This window comes from Leptidea sinapis, chromosome 8, assembly GCF_905404315.1.
Source record: "Leptidea sinapis chromosome 8, ilLepSina1.1, whole genome shotgun sequence".
Classification (NCBI taxonomy): domain Eukaryota; kingdom Metazoa; phylum Arthropoda; class Insecta; order Lepidoptera; family Pieridae; genus Leptidea; species Leptidea sinapis.
This window is the reverse complement of record NC_066272.1, coordinates 9876196-9895458: the sequence shown is the minus strand read 5'-3', so window position 1 is coordinate 9895458 and position 19263 is coordinate 9876196. Positions and strand designations below refer to the sequence as shown.

The 19263-nt window shown below is 35.1% G+C and overlaps 1 protein-coding gene across 11 annotated transcripts in view; it reads right to left on the bottom strand.

The window, feature by feature from the left end:
* Nucleotides 1-3252: 3252 nt before the first annotated feature.
* Nucleotides 3253-19263, bottom strand: part of LOC126965602 (uncharacterized) — a 160628-nt gene continuing 144617 nt past the window's right edge. For 10 of the 11 annotated variants that reach the window (XM_050809251.1, XM_050809252.1, XM_050809253.1 and 7 more), the window contains 5 exons: nt 13725-13833; nt 9622-9723; nt 8290-8385; nt 7090-7236; nt 3253-6203 (listed from right to left, as the gene is read on the bottom strand). In XM_050809251.1, the coding sequence (XP_050665208.1) occupies nt 6032-6203; nt 7090-7236; nt 8290-8385; nt 9622-9723; nt 13725-13833 (626 nt within the window). In that variant the 3' untranslated portion in view covers nt 3253-6031. The remainder of the gene's footprint in view (nt 6204-7089; nt 7237-8289; nt 8386-9621; nt 9724-13724; nt 13834-19263) is intronic. The other variant, XM_050809257.1, reaches the window with a different exon arrangement.

Below are 19263 nucleotides of genomic sequence, written 5' to 3'. Positions count from 1 at the left end.
TAGAGTCTAATGTAATTCCTAAGAACACTGAATCAAAAACCAAGTATATGGTTATATTATTTAGTTTAACTATTTGTTCTGTATATAATATATCTTTTCTATTAATTTAAACCTGCAAACTTTTACACAAATTATGTTGCCCCAAAGTAGGCATAGCCTGTACTATGAGCGCAAGACAACGATATATTTAATACAAAATAGGTACTTACTTAAACATCCATAACTCGGAAAGAAACATCCATTTTAATCATATAAATGTTTGCACCTACCGGGATTTGAATCCGGGACCTTGAGCTCAATAGGCAGGGTCACTAACGACTGGGCTATATGGATATAGAAATAGAAAAGGACCCAGTATATAACCTTGAGGCAGTCCCATTTTTTTGAGGAACCTGCAGAAGTGACATCGTCTATGGGCACTATTTGCTCCCGACGGGATAAATAGGAAGTTGTCAGATACAAAGATGTTCCCGAGACTGCATAAAATTTCTGTTTTACAATTAGCATACGGTGATTGACGAAGGCGAATGCCTTGAAATGTGTGACGCCTCCCAAGCTAGTAGCGTAAGTATGATAAGAGTAGATCCCGCGTCTTGAGTGGACCGGCCTTTTGTAAATCCGAACTGCTTTTTATGTAATATGCCATTTTGTGCCAATAATTGCTCGAGCATGATTTTTCGAATATTTTACTTTAGGCCGGCAGTATAGATATGGACCTATAATAATTAGTAGCTTTATACGAGCAGCCAGTCTTGAATATGTGCATTACTTTGCTTATTTTCATTAAATCGGGAATCACACAAAGCCTATATTATAGACTATAGTTGGAGCAATATTTTGTATAATAGACTCAACAGCCATAACAGACAGTCCCCTTAAGACTTCCGTACTTTTCATTTTAATACTTCGGAAATATTTATCATCGGTAGTTACAAATTTAATACTAAATGTGGCCCGATCAGGTTTAATACTCTTCTAAAGAAGTTCGGCTAAATTTGATGATGAAAGACACTTTGTGGTCTCTATTGGTATATTTGTAAAGAATTTAGAGAAAAAATTAGCAACATTGTCAGCAGTATTTAGTTTATCTGAAACTAAACCGTCATTAACATTTAGAGTTCTTGATACGTCATTAATCCTTTTTTGCCAGTTTCAGAGTTTAATTTTACCTGATTATCAGATTTCTCGATTTTATCTCGATGTATAAAGATTTAGCTTGGATGCAAACTTTATTTTAAAGCTTCGAGTAATTTCTGACTTAATTATAGAAGTTGATATTAGCTGTGTTATTAACAAACGCGAAGTTAATCCGTATTTATAACTGTTTGTCTTTATCTTACCTTTGTCACTACAGAGGTACGTGACAGGGTGAAGTAATTTTAAAATTGGCGTTACTTTTCATTGCGATTATTAATAAGACAGTAAGTTTATAGGACCTTCTGTAATACAATTCATATAATAATTCATGCCCAAGTACTAAAAGATATAATCTGGTTTGTTTTCGCCTTGATTTTACTTGTCTTATTAAATTCCTTTAAAAATTGTGTTATATTGTGTCAATGGTCTAAAACTAATATAGGTTTTAACAAAAAGTTTATTTTAAACTGTAAATTATATATCACTAGCTGACCTGGCAAACGTTGTTTTGCCATATAAATTATATATGTAACCTTCCTTGAGCTTCTACGAATCTATTACAAAAGATTTCATTGAGATCGGTCGAATAGTTTAGGAGTTATTAGGGAACATACTAACATACATTCTCTTTTATATATATAGATTAACCTTAAAATGGTATTACCCGCCGCGATGGCAAGCGTCCTGATGGAATGACGCTGGTGGCTTGGGCACGGGGAAGGGCGCTGGTGTGGGACGCTACTTGCGTCGACACTCTGGCTCCTTCTCATGTCCAAGTTACGTCAGTTGGTGCTGGGGCTGCTGCTTCGACTGCCGAAGACAGCAAGCGTCGCAAATATGTTGGTCTCAGTGAGTCATACATCTTTGTGCCGTTTGGTGTCGAGACACTTGGCCCGTGGGGCCCAGAGGCGCGGAGAATGTTCAAAATACTATCTTCGCGCCTCAATAAGGCTACTGGAAACCCAAGCGCTGGCAGCTATTTCGGTCAACGGATCAGCCTTGCTATCCAACGCGGTAATGCTGCCAGTATTCTTGGTACGCTTCCACGTAATGATAGTTTTAATTTTATGTAGTCGTAGTATTGTAAATATTGTTATAAGATTTGTTTTGATTAAATTAACTCTACCTTAAAATTAGTTAGTGCATCTGCTATATGGCCCAGACCTTGCTCGGTAAGACAAGCTCCAACTGTTTCGATCTCTTAAGGACTCTTTAGGTAGTGTCAGGTTAACATCAAGAGAGGACTGCCAAAACGACGTGTCGCATTCTTGAGTACAGCAACGACATCATGACATAGATGGCAAAGTCTTCAAGCAAAATTGCACCTATCTTAAACACTATGTAAAAAAAACCAGTACGATAATTATTATCGACGTGTCTTTTGACACGGATATGAAGATGAATGCGGAGACACCACGCGGAATGAAATGGGTGTGTGGGCTGGGAAAAATTAAATTGGCCGTTGGCAGAAGTGTCTAAACTTTTATAATTGGGCACGGTTATAATCGTTTTGTTTTACTTTTACTTAATGTGCTTATTTCCTGAAAATCAATATTTATTTGTTCTCACTACTTGATACCAATATACGCCTCAAGATATAGTACAGGTTTTTTTTAACACCATGTATATTATCCAAAATTTAATGTCAATAAACTTTTATACAAAATCTTCTTTTATTTAAAATCCAAACATACTTTTCCCCTAACCTATTGTAGTAAAAATGTTTTCATGAGATCCTGTATTTTGAAAGGTCTTTTTTTATGAAAATAAGGGACGAGACGAGCAGGACGTTCAGCTGATGGTAATTGATACGCCCTGCCCATTTCAATGCAGTGCCACTCAAGATTCTTGAAAAACCCCAAAAATTCTGAGTGGCACTACAACTACGCTCGTCACCTTGAGACATAAGATGTTAAGTCTCATTTACTTACTAGTAATTTCACTAGCTACGGCGCCCTTCAGTCCGAAATACAGTAATGCTTACACATTACTGCTTCACTGCAGAAATAGGAGCCGTTGTGGTACCCATAATCTAGCCGGCATCGTGTGCAATGGAGCCTCCCACTGTTCCCGTGTCTCCTAAGCCCGGGGTCAGTCCACAAAATTAAAACAACATTTTTGTTTATATATTATATTTTAATTGATGTATATGGTTATGCATAATATTTATTCAAATGTTAATTTATTAAATTATGGCACTTAACACAATAATATCTTTAAACAATAAATGTATACAAATGGATGATGAATGTCTTCGGGGTGATTCAATGGTCACTAAAACTATTCGGAATTATTTCTCAGTCGTTCGTTGACGTTCGCGGTGAAACGAAAGCCTCTTTTTATCATTTTATAGATTTTCTTAAGAAAAATAAAATATCAACATAATAAAAAATATTGATCCCAATCGTAAAATAAAAAACAAAAAAAAATTCAACAAGTTTCGTACGCAGGGTCGACCCCACCATTCTTAAGTTCCGTTTATATAACGCGCAGGAATTGTTCACACAAGCATTCCTCCCATACAAACCGATACAAACTTACATGTAAATATATTGCGAAGCGACCGACACGAAGCAATAAAAGCAAGTTATATGTCATCACTGCATATAAATAATTTAAGGCGATAACTAGCGGTATATAACAACTATACATACTTGTTAAACTAATGCAAGCTCACTCACTCTAAAATATAATTTAAAATAACTTCAAAGGCCACATCATACATTCAGTCACAATCGCAGATATATCTTACAAACATCGCACGATAACTACATCCAACAACTTAAAATTATGCTATTCAATTTTACAGTCGGTTAGCTTTAGTATGTCGCCAATATCGCCTCGTAAATCATCGTAAACCAATGATGAATTTCGATATTCTAGAAACATACAGAAGAACCTACGTAAATAGAATTCCTCATAAACTCAAAAAACTAAAAATGTAAAATAAAACGACTCCCTTGAGGTTCCAGTAACCCAGGTTCTAATGTATATATTATTATGATGAATGTATTAAGATTAATTCTTAATACAAGATGTTTCAGTCAACTGACGTAAGATTGGACGTAGTTGGCAAGAAATTATTGAAATCGGCTATAGAAAGACGTATTGTAACTAAGTAAATAGATACCACAGCTCAACTTATACGCTAATCTCTCAAACGACTAAGTACAAAGGAAATAAGTAAGTCATTAGAGGATAAGAAAGTAGATTAATGCTATTTGGGAGAAAAGCTACCAAAGTATATATAGAGGTACCTATTTACTGTACACTAGGACACTAGTCGACTATTCGCCAATTTGACTCGATAGCACGAAATACTAAAAGAGGAACTGTATCGTGCACTTCAAAGGTTAATTTCGACCTTTTGATTTTCTCTAATTATTACAATAATATTTACATTACATTGGAATTTCGAGTATATTCGATAAGACGAGTATTAATTTCTATCTAAGCATTCCCTTGAGCAATAACGTACCAAAAATATTATTTATAAAGCGGTGATATGATTGTCTATCACGTATAATTATTTTATATGGATCAAGCGACGACAACGTTAGCTTGTTTATCCTCATAATTATTATATAAACAATTCACGATTATAATACCTTTAGTACCTACGAGTATTAAGGACTATATTACAACAACTGAAATCTGATTAATGTTGAATTCCAGCTACTTGGCCGTGTAATGGAATATGCAGTGAATGTTGGATGAATAGGAATAATTGTTTGGAAAGGCGCATGCTATTAATATTATAGATGTTACATCCAACCCAGTGAAGATGGTTCTTAAATGTGAGCTAAAGGAACGGAAATATGGAGAGGTTGATTAGTAACTAGAACCAGTTACAGCCCACACAACCATAGACAAAGATTCATATTAGACCACAGAGTAAGGAAGGCGTAGTGGATAGGCTGCATGCGATTAGTGACTCTTGAACTTTATCTGTGGCAAATAACCAAAATATATATCCGAAGGCCCTTTTTCGCTTCTCATTAACAACATGTAATAATTTAGACACCAAATTCAACTAATCAATACGTCTTTCTGGAAGCCGATGTCAGAGATTGTCTCCATACTCTAAAGAATCACGTCTCACTGTGGAAAAATCTATCTTTAATGTTATAATATACCTAAATGCTTTTAAACCTCATCAGAGATGGACATTACCACAGTTAGAAAAATATTTACAATGTCGACTTAAACGTAAGACTAGATTTTACAATAGAACTATATGTGCGATTACGTGACGTCAATTCTGTGTGCGGGGATTGCCGCGAAAAGTTAACTTAAATGTCAAATGTCAATGTCAGATGTGAATTGTCATTGATTAAAATGTCGTTACAAAGATAAAATAAAGATTCGAAATGCAGTCGCGGTAATCCCAGGACACAGACGATGTTAATGCATGGTAACGACGTTATTGTTCACTTCACTTCACAATACTCACTAAGATCACATTAACCTCCAATTACGTACGACTTCTAAAGGTTCCCGAATCAAAAGACAGTCTATAAGTCCACACCACAGTATTAATAGCAGCCATCATTGAACCGTGCCTGACTTTTATCCAATGAAACTCAACGGATTTATAATAAACATATTTTTTTTTTTATTTCAATTAGATATTTTCATTATATTACAATTAATTCAATTATATAATTATTGCATATGGAGGACGATTTCATTTCAACTTGGATAATAGTACCGTTTCATAACATATTTCACAGATCATCTAAACACCAGATTTGGCTTAAACACGTTTTATCACTAGCGATAAAGACACACGTTAAGCCAAATGATATGTGTAGAGAAAATATGAATTATGTTAATATCGATTCAATCGCAACGGTCTCCAATGTGGCTGCCAGGGGTGCTACCCTCCCAAATATCAGAAATCTTCTTGCAGCACAGCATCTCTGGGCACTAAGCCTTTATGATCCCCTCGACAGCACAGCAGATACTGATCGTCGACTTCGAGGATAAGACGCAGCCTCTCGCCCTCGTTGAAGGCCAGGTGACCAGAGTCAGATGGCAGCCTGTGCCATAGGGTTCTTACATATCTGTAATTATTTATATATTATTAACTGTAATACTTAAGTAGTTAAAGTATAGGGGAAGGGGATAATACTACGCCCAAGTGGGCGTAATCGAGTAAGTTTCGAATAATGTGTGACGTTGACGTGCCACATGTTCTGTTAAACTTTGATAATAATTGAAACTAAAATGCCGGGTTGCGTAGTAAAACTTTGTATATATACAAGAAATAAGAAAGACACTGTGATCACATATCATCATTATTTTATATAAATTAATTTCAATGTAAAAATAAAACGAAGCGTATGTTACAAAATTTGAAAGATGCCATTGAGTGTCAAGATGCATGTCACGCACACAAGCATCATTACAAATGGCCAATACACACTTCAATATAAAGTTGTCATATTAAAAGAGCTATTGTTTTTAGATAGTGCGGTATCTAGTGGCGTAGGACCAATCCTTAATCTAAATAATATACTTAAATATAACAGCTCAAACACTATGTCAGTTTTATAATTCACAAATAAAATTTGAAAACAAAATTTCATGAACGATGCGGGACTCGAATCCACGACCTCTGGCGTTCCGTGCCAGTGCTCTGCCAACTGAGCTAACCGTTCGAGTGACGTATCATCATAAAATCTGTATGCTTTGTTCAACTCTCAGGTTGTGAACTGTAAAGTAGATCCTGTAGATGAAGCTACAACCTGAGTTCAACAAAGCATACAGATTTTATCATGATACGTCGAACGGTTAGCTCAGTTGGCAGAGCACTGGCACGGAACGCCAGAGGTCGTGGATTCGAGTCCCGCATCGTTCATAAAATGTTGTTTTCAAATTTTATTCGTATGTTAATCCTAGAAGTTAGGGTTATCACTTTAAATTAGTTATATTTATTATAATACTTACTTGTGTTTGTTGGTGCGTGCGTTTGAGACGCGTGCCGCGGACGAGGAAGCAGCGCGGCGGGGTGCGGCGGGGGGCGGGGCCCGCGCGTACGGCAGCGACGACGGACGCGGACTTCCCGCCTCGCGGCATCCGTCTACGCGAGACGTCCTGCACACACATACAGCTTTATCTACTGCTACATTTATCTCCAACTGTCGGAGATTCGTGCAGGGCACCAGAGGGCGAAGAAGGTCACCCATGCGATGGATCGACCAAATTAATTCTGATGTGGACGGTCTATTCAACGTGTGTACCAGACTGTGGGCCAGCAGGGAAAAGTGGCAAATGCTCTAGGGGCAAACCGCTGCCTAAAAGATTTCAATTCGTGATAATCACGACCGCTCTGTCAAGAGTGTAACGAAGAAGAAGTCGGAGATTCAGTGTTCTGTGAACGGCTCGATGGCTTGGCATAGCATGTCGTGTCGTCTTGGAAACACCGCACAAGGGAGCTCATTTCATATTTTGGTTATACGCGCATAAAAGTTCCTTGAAAACCGCACTGTAGAGGAAGCCAGACATCCAGATGGTGGGGATGATACCCTAATTTAAATCATTAAAAAAAGGATCACCTGATAGTGAGTGAACACGGCCACAAAGTATGAATGCCTTAAATCTTATATTTTAAGAGATATGTATCTTCTATTAATAATAATAAAATACTTCTTTCATCGTTTAAAATAAAGCATTTTTTAACTTTAATACCCAGCAAACGTTGTATTGCCATATAAATTGTTAAAAAAATATGCAATTAAAATTTTTTGGGTATAGAATGTTGGCCGAATCTCAGACCTACCCGATATGCACACAAAATGCCATACAAATCTGTTCAGCCGTTTTGGACACGAGAATTATATATATTACATTAGCTTAGAAATGATAACATTAGCTTCGATTAGTTAAATGAGTACATATTCATCTGCTGCCAGCTAGTTGGTCAAAATGGCCTCCAGATCGCCTCTCCTAGTCTTATCACATATCTTTTGAGGAGTCTCCATCTTGCTAATATGAACCAGCTTTCAAATATATTATTACCCTATCCCCAATTGTTACAGAACAGGTTTACTTACATGCGTTACAATATGCCATGCAGTTATTAATATTAGTATTAAAAATCATAAGAAATTAGTACAGTTATGTATCCCAGATCGAATATATACATACGGTGATTGTTTCGAATTGCTGGTATTTTTAACGTTTGATATGTTTTTGGTATTTGTATTTTCCAGTGATTTCCTTGCCGGCTTCTCTGGGGTTTTTCTGTAGATAAGTGCACATAAAAATAACCCATATTAACAAGTGATAAAGCTAGTAATTGTGAGAAGAACCATCACCAAACTAATTCTACACTTTTATTCTACTAAGAAAAAATATTATTTACATTCTTATGTAAACATCCATCATTATGAAGTAACAAAGTAGATTAATTATTTAACCACATATTATAATACGAATAAATAATAATTTTGATTAATTTAATTTATTAATAATGATTGCTTAAACATTTAACAATGTGGACGTTCTTAAAAAACTTCTTTTACGTAAATATGTGAAAACAATCGTCGACAGTAGATTCCTATCCTTATAATTAAAAGCTTTGATAATAAATTAATTTCCATACAAATTTATTTATTCTTTAACCGACTTCAAAAAGGAGGAGGTTCTCAATTAGATCAGTGTTTTTTTTTATGCATGTACACCGATTACTCTGAGATTTATGATCCAACCTACGTAAATCTTGCGGAATATATGCCATTTGGTCCCATAATTTTTTTTTACATAGTTTGGCCCCGTAGTTTTCATTTTATGAATATGTTTTTCGTGTAAGGCTTTTTTAGGAGTTTTCATTCTGGTTGATTATATATTATTATTATTATTAACGAATACTAAAAAGTAAAAAATAAAATATAAAACTTCGTTTAAAAAAATCGACTTCAAAAACTGAAAAGTATCAAATAACTAAAAATTTAATTTAATACACATCTCATGCAAACCCTTACCTTTAATATTAATAAAATACTATTATTTGTATGTGCTACAAATTGATAGCTTTGAAGTCGGTGCCAAGACAAAGGTACCTACACTTGCCACGTGTGATTTTGAGCGGGATAGCTTCGTCTAGAGTCTAGACTCTATATTCTAGACGAAGTTTTAAGTTTTATTTTGTTTAGGGCTTGGCACCGATTTAAAACCTATCAATAGGTAGCACATATAAATAATAGTTTGCATAAGAGATGTATTAAATAAATTTTTTAGTTATTTGATACTTTTCAGATTTTTTGGTTGTTTTTTTAAACATTAGTTTTTTTTTTAATTTTAATCTTGAAATATGAAGTTTTTTAAACACTTCCTTTAGGCTTCTGGCTTTAGCCAGAACGTGCTATATCTAATACTTGACTGTTCTCATATTCGCATAATGTAATTCTATCACCTGTACAGAACTTCCAGAACATAGTTATGTTTAAAACTATTACTTTATTGGTAAATAAAGCTTACCTATTCGCTGGCTGGGGCGGTCTCTTGCTACTACCAGCCCTCGGTTGAGATTTAGGTATTCCAGAAGTAGGAGATGCCTTTTTCACTGCCACTGGTATACCGCTGTGAAACATTAATCAATAATTATTATAATAAATTAAAACTCCTGTATATATGAAAATATTTCGCAATATATCCAACGACTTATTGGAATCAATAAGGTTGTTATAATGCATCTCTATAGCTGGTGTCTTTCCAAGAGAGGCGTATACAAAATATTTTTTTTAATAATGCCAATTGGTAGTCATCGGGCCACTTGTTTCATATCATCTAAAATGGTAATCTACAATCTTAGATTAAGGATTGGTCTCCGCTGCGCTCCAACTAGACACCGTACTACCAAAAATAGCTTTTTTACTACGGCAACTAATAATAGGCGCTGTTGTGGTACCCATAATGTAGCCTTCCTGTGCAAAGGAGCCTCCCACTTGTTTTTTACTATAGTAGGGATCTATATTTTTGTAGAATATGGTATACGAAAAACTCAAGATTTGCTAAGAGGAGACCTAACACTAGCTTTTATACTATTCCTCATTAATCTAGCTGGATGTCACAATCGATTTAGCTATTATTTATTCAAATCCGTCTTGTGGATCCATTTTTTATGATAATAAGGGACGAGACGAGCAGGACGTTCAGCTGATGGTAATTGATACACCCTGCCCATTACAATGCAGTGCCGCTCAGGATTATTGAAAAACATAAAAATTGTGAGCGGCGATACAATTGCGTCCGTCACCTTGATACATAAGTTGTCAAGTCTCATTTGCTAATTCACTAGCCCTTTAGAAAGAAATACAATGATGTTTACACATTACTGCATCACGGTATAAATAGGCGCCGTTTCGGTACCCATAATCTAGCCGGAATCCGTTGCAAAGGAGCCTCCCACTGGTAATCCATAAATCAGCGCGGTTAAACAAATAACAAAAAACTCTTAAGCTTTATAATATTAGTTTATAAATTAGTAGTAAAGTAGTTCATATATGGGTCATTGTCAAATTTCGCGCAGGTAACCGTGACTAAAATGTAATAAACATATAAAAAAAAATTAACTCTAAAATGTCTTTTAGTTACATCGATGCCCGTTAAAACGAAAGCTCTTTTTGCTTTTACATTTGGCCGCGATCTTTAATTAATATTTTGTGATTTATTTCAGATTTTGTGAGTTAGGGTGTAAAAAAATACAACTCTGTTATCATAACGTTTTGGTTTTTATTGTGAAATTAAAACAAATCAGTCCCAAATATTATGGCATTAATGATAATTACAATCTTTTATCTTATAATCACAATTATAATAACAAGTTTTTTTCATAAATTTAACCATTATATATAAATTATCACTAACTGCTTCAACTCTGTATATTTACAATATACTTAAATCTGTCATCGACCTGAGATATCAAAGGTTATCAATAAATGCATAGAGGGCGGGCGTACTGAAATAGTCAATTTGAATGTACATACAGTAGTGAATTGTATCATTTGATATAAATGGAAATCGTGTACTTTAAGGCTGGGGACCGAGGCAATGGCCTTGAGATCGCCATTGTTTTATTTCAGAATTAGACGTATTTTTAATTTATTACAAACATAATTCAATTTTCTTTACAAAACTATGTTATGTTAAATAGTATTGGTGTACACTTAATAAATTTTCGCATAATCTTTATTTAGATTGAATGATTAGGCAACTGTAAAATTTTGCTAGTTTGGTGATTTTCTATTCGCACTGTCTATAAAAAATAGAAATGTAAAGAAAAAAAATGAATTTTCGTCTCATATAGTGTAGTTAGATATATATTTTTTTAAATATAAGCTGTATATAAACTGTCAAGAAATGGTTTCAATTATGCGCTATTTTGGCGATTTCTTGCGATAGCGACCGTAATGAAAACTTTAACTTAGAAAAGTTTTGGCCAATTTTATGGAATAGGAATTCAAACGAAAGAGTGAATCACCGCTGATGGAAAGAGATCACCGCTGCCCACACTCTTTTGGAACACAAGACCAATGACAGGACTATTGACGGCCCTTTCTTCGGGTTATTGGAGGGTAGATAATAAAAAGTGGCTGCTTGGAGGGTAAATAAATATAAAGTTGGGCAAAGTTTTCCTATTACTACATGCCGAAGATATTATGGACTGTTGTTGTGTCAGTACCGTCAGCATATAATGATTCCATGTTTACCATTTACATATTTTATTAATGCAATATTGTCGTAACATATTCATTATTTAAATAAAACACTTTTTAAGGATTAAAACGCGTGTAATTGTAACTGTTTTCAGGTAAACAAGATCTGGAAAGGTCTTGAAACGTCGGGTTAAATAAAATAAAAATGTAAAATTAAAATCAAGCAGTAAACAAAAAATCTAATGTAATAGTTATTTATGCAACTGTTGTGTAATAAGGGGTATTAAAACACGAATGTGGATTTATCTCACCAGGCGAAGCCGAGTGTGATAATAGTATCACATGAGTGTTTTAATACCTAATTATCAACAGTTGCATACAAGACTTTATCTACACCCAGAATATGAATCCTCTAAAAGATTCTGGAACAGTTAGCTTACTGCTAATATTAAAACACCAGTCCTAGTAGTAACCTAATATCATTCGTTACTGATTATATACAAATAAAATAAGTATTAATGAAACAATTATTTATTTTAGTAGTAATTTACATTTTGCATAGTGCAATAATTAAAATTCACTCGAATATAATGTTCTTTTGCAGCGTTTAAAATGAATCGCTCATTTTTTGTAAACAAAACAATAAAAATATCGAAGAAAAATGGCGGGGATTCGAATAACCTACTTTTTTTTACGGCGCGCGACGTTCTGGGAGTGTGGAGCGCGCGTAAACGAAAATGTTCTTTTTTTGAAATTCATACAGATACCACGCATCGAGCAATAAGAATCTGGCGTTATATTGAAAGTTGAAACTCTTTGCGCATGAAGGGATAAAAAAAAAATAGGAGTGTTGTTATGAAATTCAGTACAACATTACAACACTCTTTTGTGCGATGTAATGGTTATTAGAACATTGGGTGTTTTAATGTTGGCAATAAGCTAACTGTTTCAGAATCTTTAATAGAGGATTTTAAGCATGGGTGTAGATAAAAACAGTTACACGCGTTTTAATCCTTTAAAAGTGTTTTATTTAAATGTGTAACACTCGCGTTAATCAACGAGAATACAATATCCATTATTGTCGTGTTATTTATAGGCATCATTATAACAACCATGTGGCTTCTATATGTATTGTTGCAAAATAATTTTAATAAAACTCCCGCGCTTTGAAACAGAGCCGGAAACTTTTCCTATTTACGTCTGCGTGACGTCAGCAGGTAGTCAGGCGGTCTGTTTGCAAACGGCAATATTGATTTGTGGTCACTTTCTCGTTACAAGAAGGCGATTTGTTCTTACCTCACCACGTGGGGAGAACATGTTTAAACAAAGAACGCTGTGTTTATTTATTGTAATGATAATTATTAAAGATGTTCCAATTGGTGTTAAATAATAGCCCCGCCATTACAATACTCTGCCGCTCAAGATCATGTTTTGATTAAATATGTCAATTATCAGTAGGTACAACAGTAATTTGTTGTTGTTGATGGGCACAAAAGGGTGAAACTATGTTGTGAACAATTGTTTAATTCAATATGTGATATCTTGATCGATATCCTCGATCTTGAGCGGTTTCACTATATACGGTGCGGCTGTTCGTCGATCGTTGCTCTAATGCATAGTTTCTCAACCTTATTTTGCTCACCGTCCACTTTGAGAATATGTTTTTTTCTAAAGTAATTTCGTGTATTTTTTTGCCTTTTTAGACTAAATTCTTTAATCTACCCACGCCCCATCTGCGCCATCTCAATGCCCCCTAATTTTCTCTGGGTCTTCTACTGCCCCCCCGAAAGTCTCAAAGGCCCACAAGGGGGCGTTATCGCCCACGTTGAGAACCTATGCTCTAATGTGATCAAAGATTGGAGTGTGCATGTTAACCCGATCCGGGCTAAAATCTTTAAAGTCAGTAGGAATATATAAATATATTACCGATGCGAGTTCTTGGCTGGTGAGGGTACGGTGGGCGCCTGAGGACGCACCGGAGACGACACGGGTCTGGGTATCTTAGAGCAGCGTGCAGTAGCCGGGGAAGTCTCACCTGAAATTGTTTCAAATTTATTCAACCCGCACTAATACAAATAAAACGATTTATAATGTTGGAGAATTAACAATAATATGTGCAATTGCAGTGATTAAGTTGTTGTGTTAGAAATTTAAAAGAATTGTCAAAAAACGTTTGTAAGGTTAATATAGCATAAACGATTTTCTTAATGACACCACGGACTGGGAATAAAGCGAACACCCTCAGGCTCTTTAATTATAAATGTTTATTGTACGATATCACATTGTAATCCATATTTTATATTTAAAAAAAAGCCCGCTGAGTTTCTTGCGCCCATTTTTTTCAGGTCTGAGGCAGTCTCTTTTGAGTGGGTGGTAGTTTTTGACGTTCAATAAGTGATTTTAAATCCTTTTTTGAATAAAAATATTTAAATAATTTATGTGTTGTATATCTTCTTTAGTATAGCGAATACTTAATAATATCAAACTACTTAATTTGTAAAACATTTGTAAAAGAAATCAACAAATTGGACTTAGTTTGCCATATTCCAGTATAGTAAGTTTGCATGCCTTGTGAGGCTTATGGGTTAGAATAAGTTACCTTCCTGCGAATAAAGATTTTTTTTATGGAATAGTACGACAAACGAGCGTACGGGTCACCTGGTGTTAAGTGATCACCGCCGCCCACATTCTCTTGCAACACCAGAGGAATCACAAGAGCGTTGCCGGCCTTTAAAGAAGGTGTACGCGCTTTTTATGAAGGTACCCATGTCGTATCATCCCGGAAACACCGCACAAGGAAGCTCATTCCACAGTTTTGTAGTAAATCATACATCTATATAGATAGATGGTGCATGATTCAGTAATAAATAATAAATCAGAGTAAGTTTTTACAATAAAAATTTAACATTTATAACATCAGATTTGTTTAAAATTGTCCGATGGTATTGTATGATACAGTGTCTCTCCCCCAATGTTAATATGACACGTGGTCTATTTTTAACGTTACACACGATCAAAATAGATCAACTTAAAATAGTTTTACTAACATCATGCTTTTTAATGATATGATAATACTATGTTTTTAGTTTGGAGAGGCACAGATGCAATAATATATATATTAATAATTATAAGGAATGAAGTAAATTTACCCCATTATAGCCCAAAATGAAACCGCTTGTGAATACTATTTAAATGTACATTAATGGATCATTAACGAATTAATGAAAGGTATCAAAACTTCAAAATTTACATTTATTTTTTGAAGTTTTGATGAAATTTGGTACAGCGATAAACTAGAGCCTGGGTAAGGACATAGGCTATATTTTATCCCGGAGATCTCCATGACTCCCGCGGGATTTGTGAAAATATTAAATTCACGTCGATGAGTTATAACTATACCAATAGGTTTGAAATAGGGGATGGCAGTTTGTATGGAAATTCGTCATTATTTGAAAAGTATCCTAAAATAAGCCCCAAGTAACTATTCAACGCGGGCGAAGTGGCGGGTAAAAGCTAGTATTTATATACGAATAAAACGGTATATAGCGTGTCCGAGCCACACAAACGTCATTTAAATACGTTAAAATAAAGGCAATACATTTTTTTTTACTTCGGACTTCCACTTACTCTTTGTTCATTAACAAAGAGTAAGTGGAAGTCCGGGTACTCTGTCCAGTTCAATAATGGGAAGCACCAGAGCCAGGTGGCTCAACAAGAATATTGTTGTCATACAGAATTCGTACCAACAACTTACGCGACTGTGACAACAAACACATCACTACTGATTATCGATAGGTTCTTTTTAGTGACCGTATTTTTTCGATTAGAAATCTTTGTTTTTCGTAGGCTCTTGTAGTACGTCGAAACGATAAGAAGTTCATTCTATTTATCGAGGAACCAGTGCTATGTGATACGACTCAATCACCTGGCGTTGCGTGCGAGACAAAGCTGCATTGTATGTTTCTATCTCATTTATACACAGTGAGTCTGTGAGCTGATTCCTTTTTTAAAATAAAAGCTGTTCACCGTCCTCCGTTTTTTTTTAATGAAAATAAGAAACGAGACGAGCAGGACGTTCAGCTGATGGTAATTATACGCCCTACCTATTACAATGCAGTGCCGCTCAGGGTTCTTGAAAAACCTAAAAATTCTAGGCGGCACTACAATTGCGCTCGTCACCTTGAGACATAAGATGTTAAATCTCATTTGCCCAGTAATTATTTCTACCTACTCTTTCTAATGGTTGTGGTACCCATAATCTAGCCGGCTTCCTGTGCATAGGAGCCTCCCACTGGTAAAGGTAGGTACTCGTTACGTTATATGAAATGAAATGGAATTTCTTTATTCATTTAGGTACAACTTGTACGCTTATGAAAGTCAATTTTGATGCCATCGGTTCAAGAGACTACCAGAAGTCCTTGTTATGAAAAGAACCGGCAAGAAACTCACCAAGTGTTATCCTCCCTTTACAGATTTCATATTATCCATACATTTTTAACGTATACTAGCTCACCCGCTGTACATAATAAATAAAATACTGTTTTTTTATGAATTTGTCAATAATATATCATAGCAGCAAGAATTATTTCGTATAATATGCACCCTGTTGTTATTTTGAAATTGTTTCACAGCAGAATTGTCAAACAGTGCGTCAATAAATTCTCTCATAGAAAATATGTCCACACAAAACAAATATTTGAGATAAAAATAATTATGGGTCCTAAACCGAAATACAAACTATCATATCTCTCAAGTTGGACTAAACTGCACTCCATGAAGTAACCCACATTAGAAACCGTTCATTAGTTTACGAGTTCACTGAAAACAACAGTTATAGACAAAACTGTTGGATTTCTTCCAGTCGTTTAATTGAGCAGCTATTATTATGTCTATTTTTTTTTTGAAAATATGGAATGAGACGAGCAGGACGTTCAGCTGATAGTAATTGATACGCCCTGCCCATTACAATGCAGTGCCGTTCATGATTCTTGAAAAACCCTTTTTTTACCAGTCCTCCCACTGGTAACAGTGGACACTCCTTTGCACAGGATGCCGGCTAGATGGTGGGTACCACAACAGCGCCTATTTCTATCGTGAAGCAGTAATGTGTAAACATTACTGTGTTTCGGTCTGAAGGGTTCCGTAGCTAGTGAAATTACTGGGCAAATGAGACTTAAGATCTTATGTCTCAAGGTGACGCGCGCAATTGTAGTGCCGCTCAGAATTTTTGGGTTGTTCAAGAATCCTGAGCGGCACTGCATTTTAATGGGTAGGGCGTATCAATTACCATCAGCTGAACGTCCTGCCCGTCTAATCTCTTATTTTCATAAAAAAAAAATGAAAACCCAAAAATTCGAGTGGCACTACAATAATTGCGCTCGTCATCTTGAGACATAAGATGTTAAGTCACATTTGCCCAGTAATTTCCGAAAATAGGCCAGAAATAGGCGCCGAAATGTCTTCAATCATTTTACGAGTTTGCTGATTGTAAAACAGCTGAAACGTGGCCAGCGTAACGATAACGCAATCCCATCAATCTAATCCTTTACTAGCGGCTTATTATTAAAGGAGGTCAGCTATTCTGGTTCGCTCCACATTATATCAATTGAAGAAAGTATAATGTGCAATACTGTTTGTTACGAGAACTAGCATCCATCTGGTAGATAATATTATCCCTAATATTATAAATGTGTATGTAAGTTTGTTTTTTACAGAAATTTGGTTCAGCGATAAACTAGAGCTTGGGTAAGGACATAGGCTATATTTTATCCCGGAGATCTCCATGATTCCCGCGGGATTTAAAAAAAAATTATCACATCGATGAGCTATAACTATACCAATAGTAGGTTTGTTTTGTCAGTGCAATCTTCATCGAAATAAGATTTATATAATATGTTGGGAACGGGAGTGAAAACTTGCTTATTATTTTCAAAAACCCTTTATCTACGCGGATGAAGTCGCGGGCATAAGCTAGTCAGATATAAATAAAATCTGGTAGTATTACATAAATTATGACATTTTAGGCTTTAAGGATATGATACACTTTTTGAAGCTAAACTTGATTTGATTTGTATCTTATTGTAATAAAAAAAAACAATAATAATATATTTAATTTTACTGGAACTTCATGTCATCCCTACTACTATCACTACTTTGTTTGTGACGCTTTCACGCCTAAACCACCGAACCGATTTTGATAAAATTTAGTACAGAGATAGACTGAGCTTGAAAAAGGACTTTTTTTTACTTAGGACAGAAGTTTGAATAATAATAATATTTAAAAATAATTATAAGATATTTTTGGCTGTGATATGAAACAGCGATCAGTCTGATACTTCTAGCAATTATTGTTATGCATTTACCTAGCATAGTTCCGTCAATCGATGTAAAATGTAAAAGTAACAATGTAAAAGATATTGGAATTTTGTTAAACATTATTTTTTTGCAGACCTTACCAAGGCGTGCCAAGGATAGCGTGCTGTGGCTGATATATATGTTTTTTTGTTGGCGTGGCTTATAATATGTGAGCTACAGTAAAATATGGGCGGGTGGTACAGCATATCAAATAGAAACACAAGCTATATATGTATGTAACAGTACACTGCTCTAAGAGGAAGTAGCTGTTTTGGCAGTCGACCAAGATGGTATACGGCTGTCGCGTTGATTGTATTTATATCCGGGACCTACGTTGTTCAATTTACGAGCTGAAAGATGTACGCGAATCTTTTACAAATCAATCCATACTCCATATTAATGTACTATTGATGGAGAGTTTTGTAATGGCTCGAATACATTTTAAGTATTTTTTATGAAATTTCTGAATATTGTGCGGTATGTGGTCACCTCCACCTATGTTCTTTTTATTATGTAAAAGAATAATCGAGCGAACGGGTCACCACTTAGCGGATCTGTTACGTGGCAGCAAAAAGGCAACGCTGTGGTACCGGAATCCTGTGCTAAGAAACCTCCTGCTGCAACTATTGGTAATAAAAAAAACTACGTTTAAAAAAACAAAATTCGAAAACTGAAAATGATAAAATAACTCAAAAAAGATTTAATTTAATACACCTCTAATGCTAATCTTATACCTGTAATATTAATAAAATACTGCTATTTGTACGTGCTACCTATTGATAGGGTTTAAGTCGGTGCCTGCTCGCTTGGGATATTTGGTTCTAGACGAAGCTATCCCGCTCAAAGTCACGCGTGGCGAGTGTAGGTACCCGCCATTACATTTGGTTTGGCACCGACTTCAAACCTATCAATAGGTAGCACATACAATTAATAGTATTTTATTAATATTGAAGGTATAGGATTTACATTAGAGGTGTATTAAATTAAATCTTTATTAAGCTATTTTATACTTTTCAGTTTTCGAAGTCAGTTTTTTTAAACGTTGTTTTTTTTTATTTCTTACATATTAGTGTCATTGATCAGATAAACTATAAGATTGCCATGCTTTTTA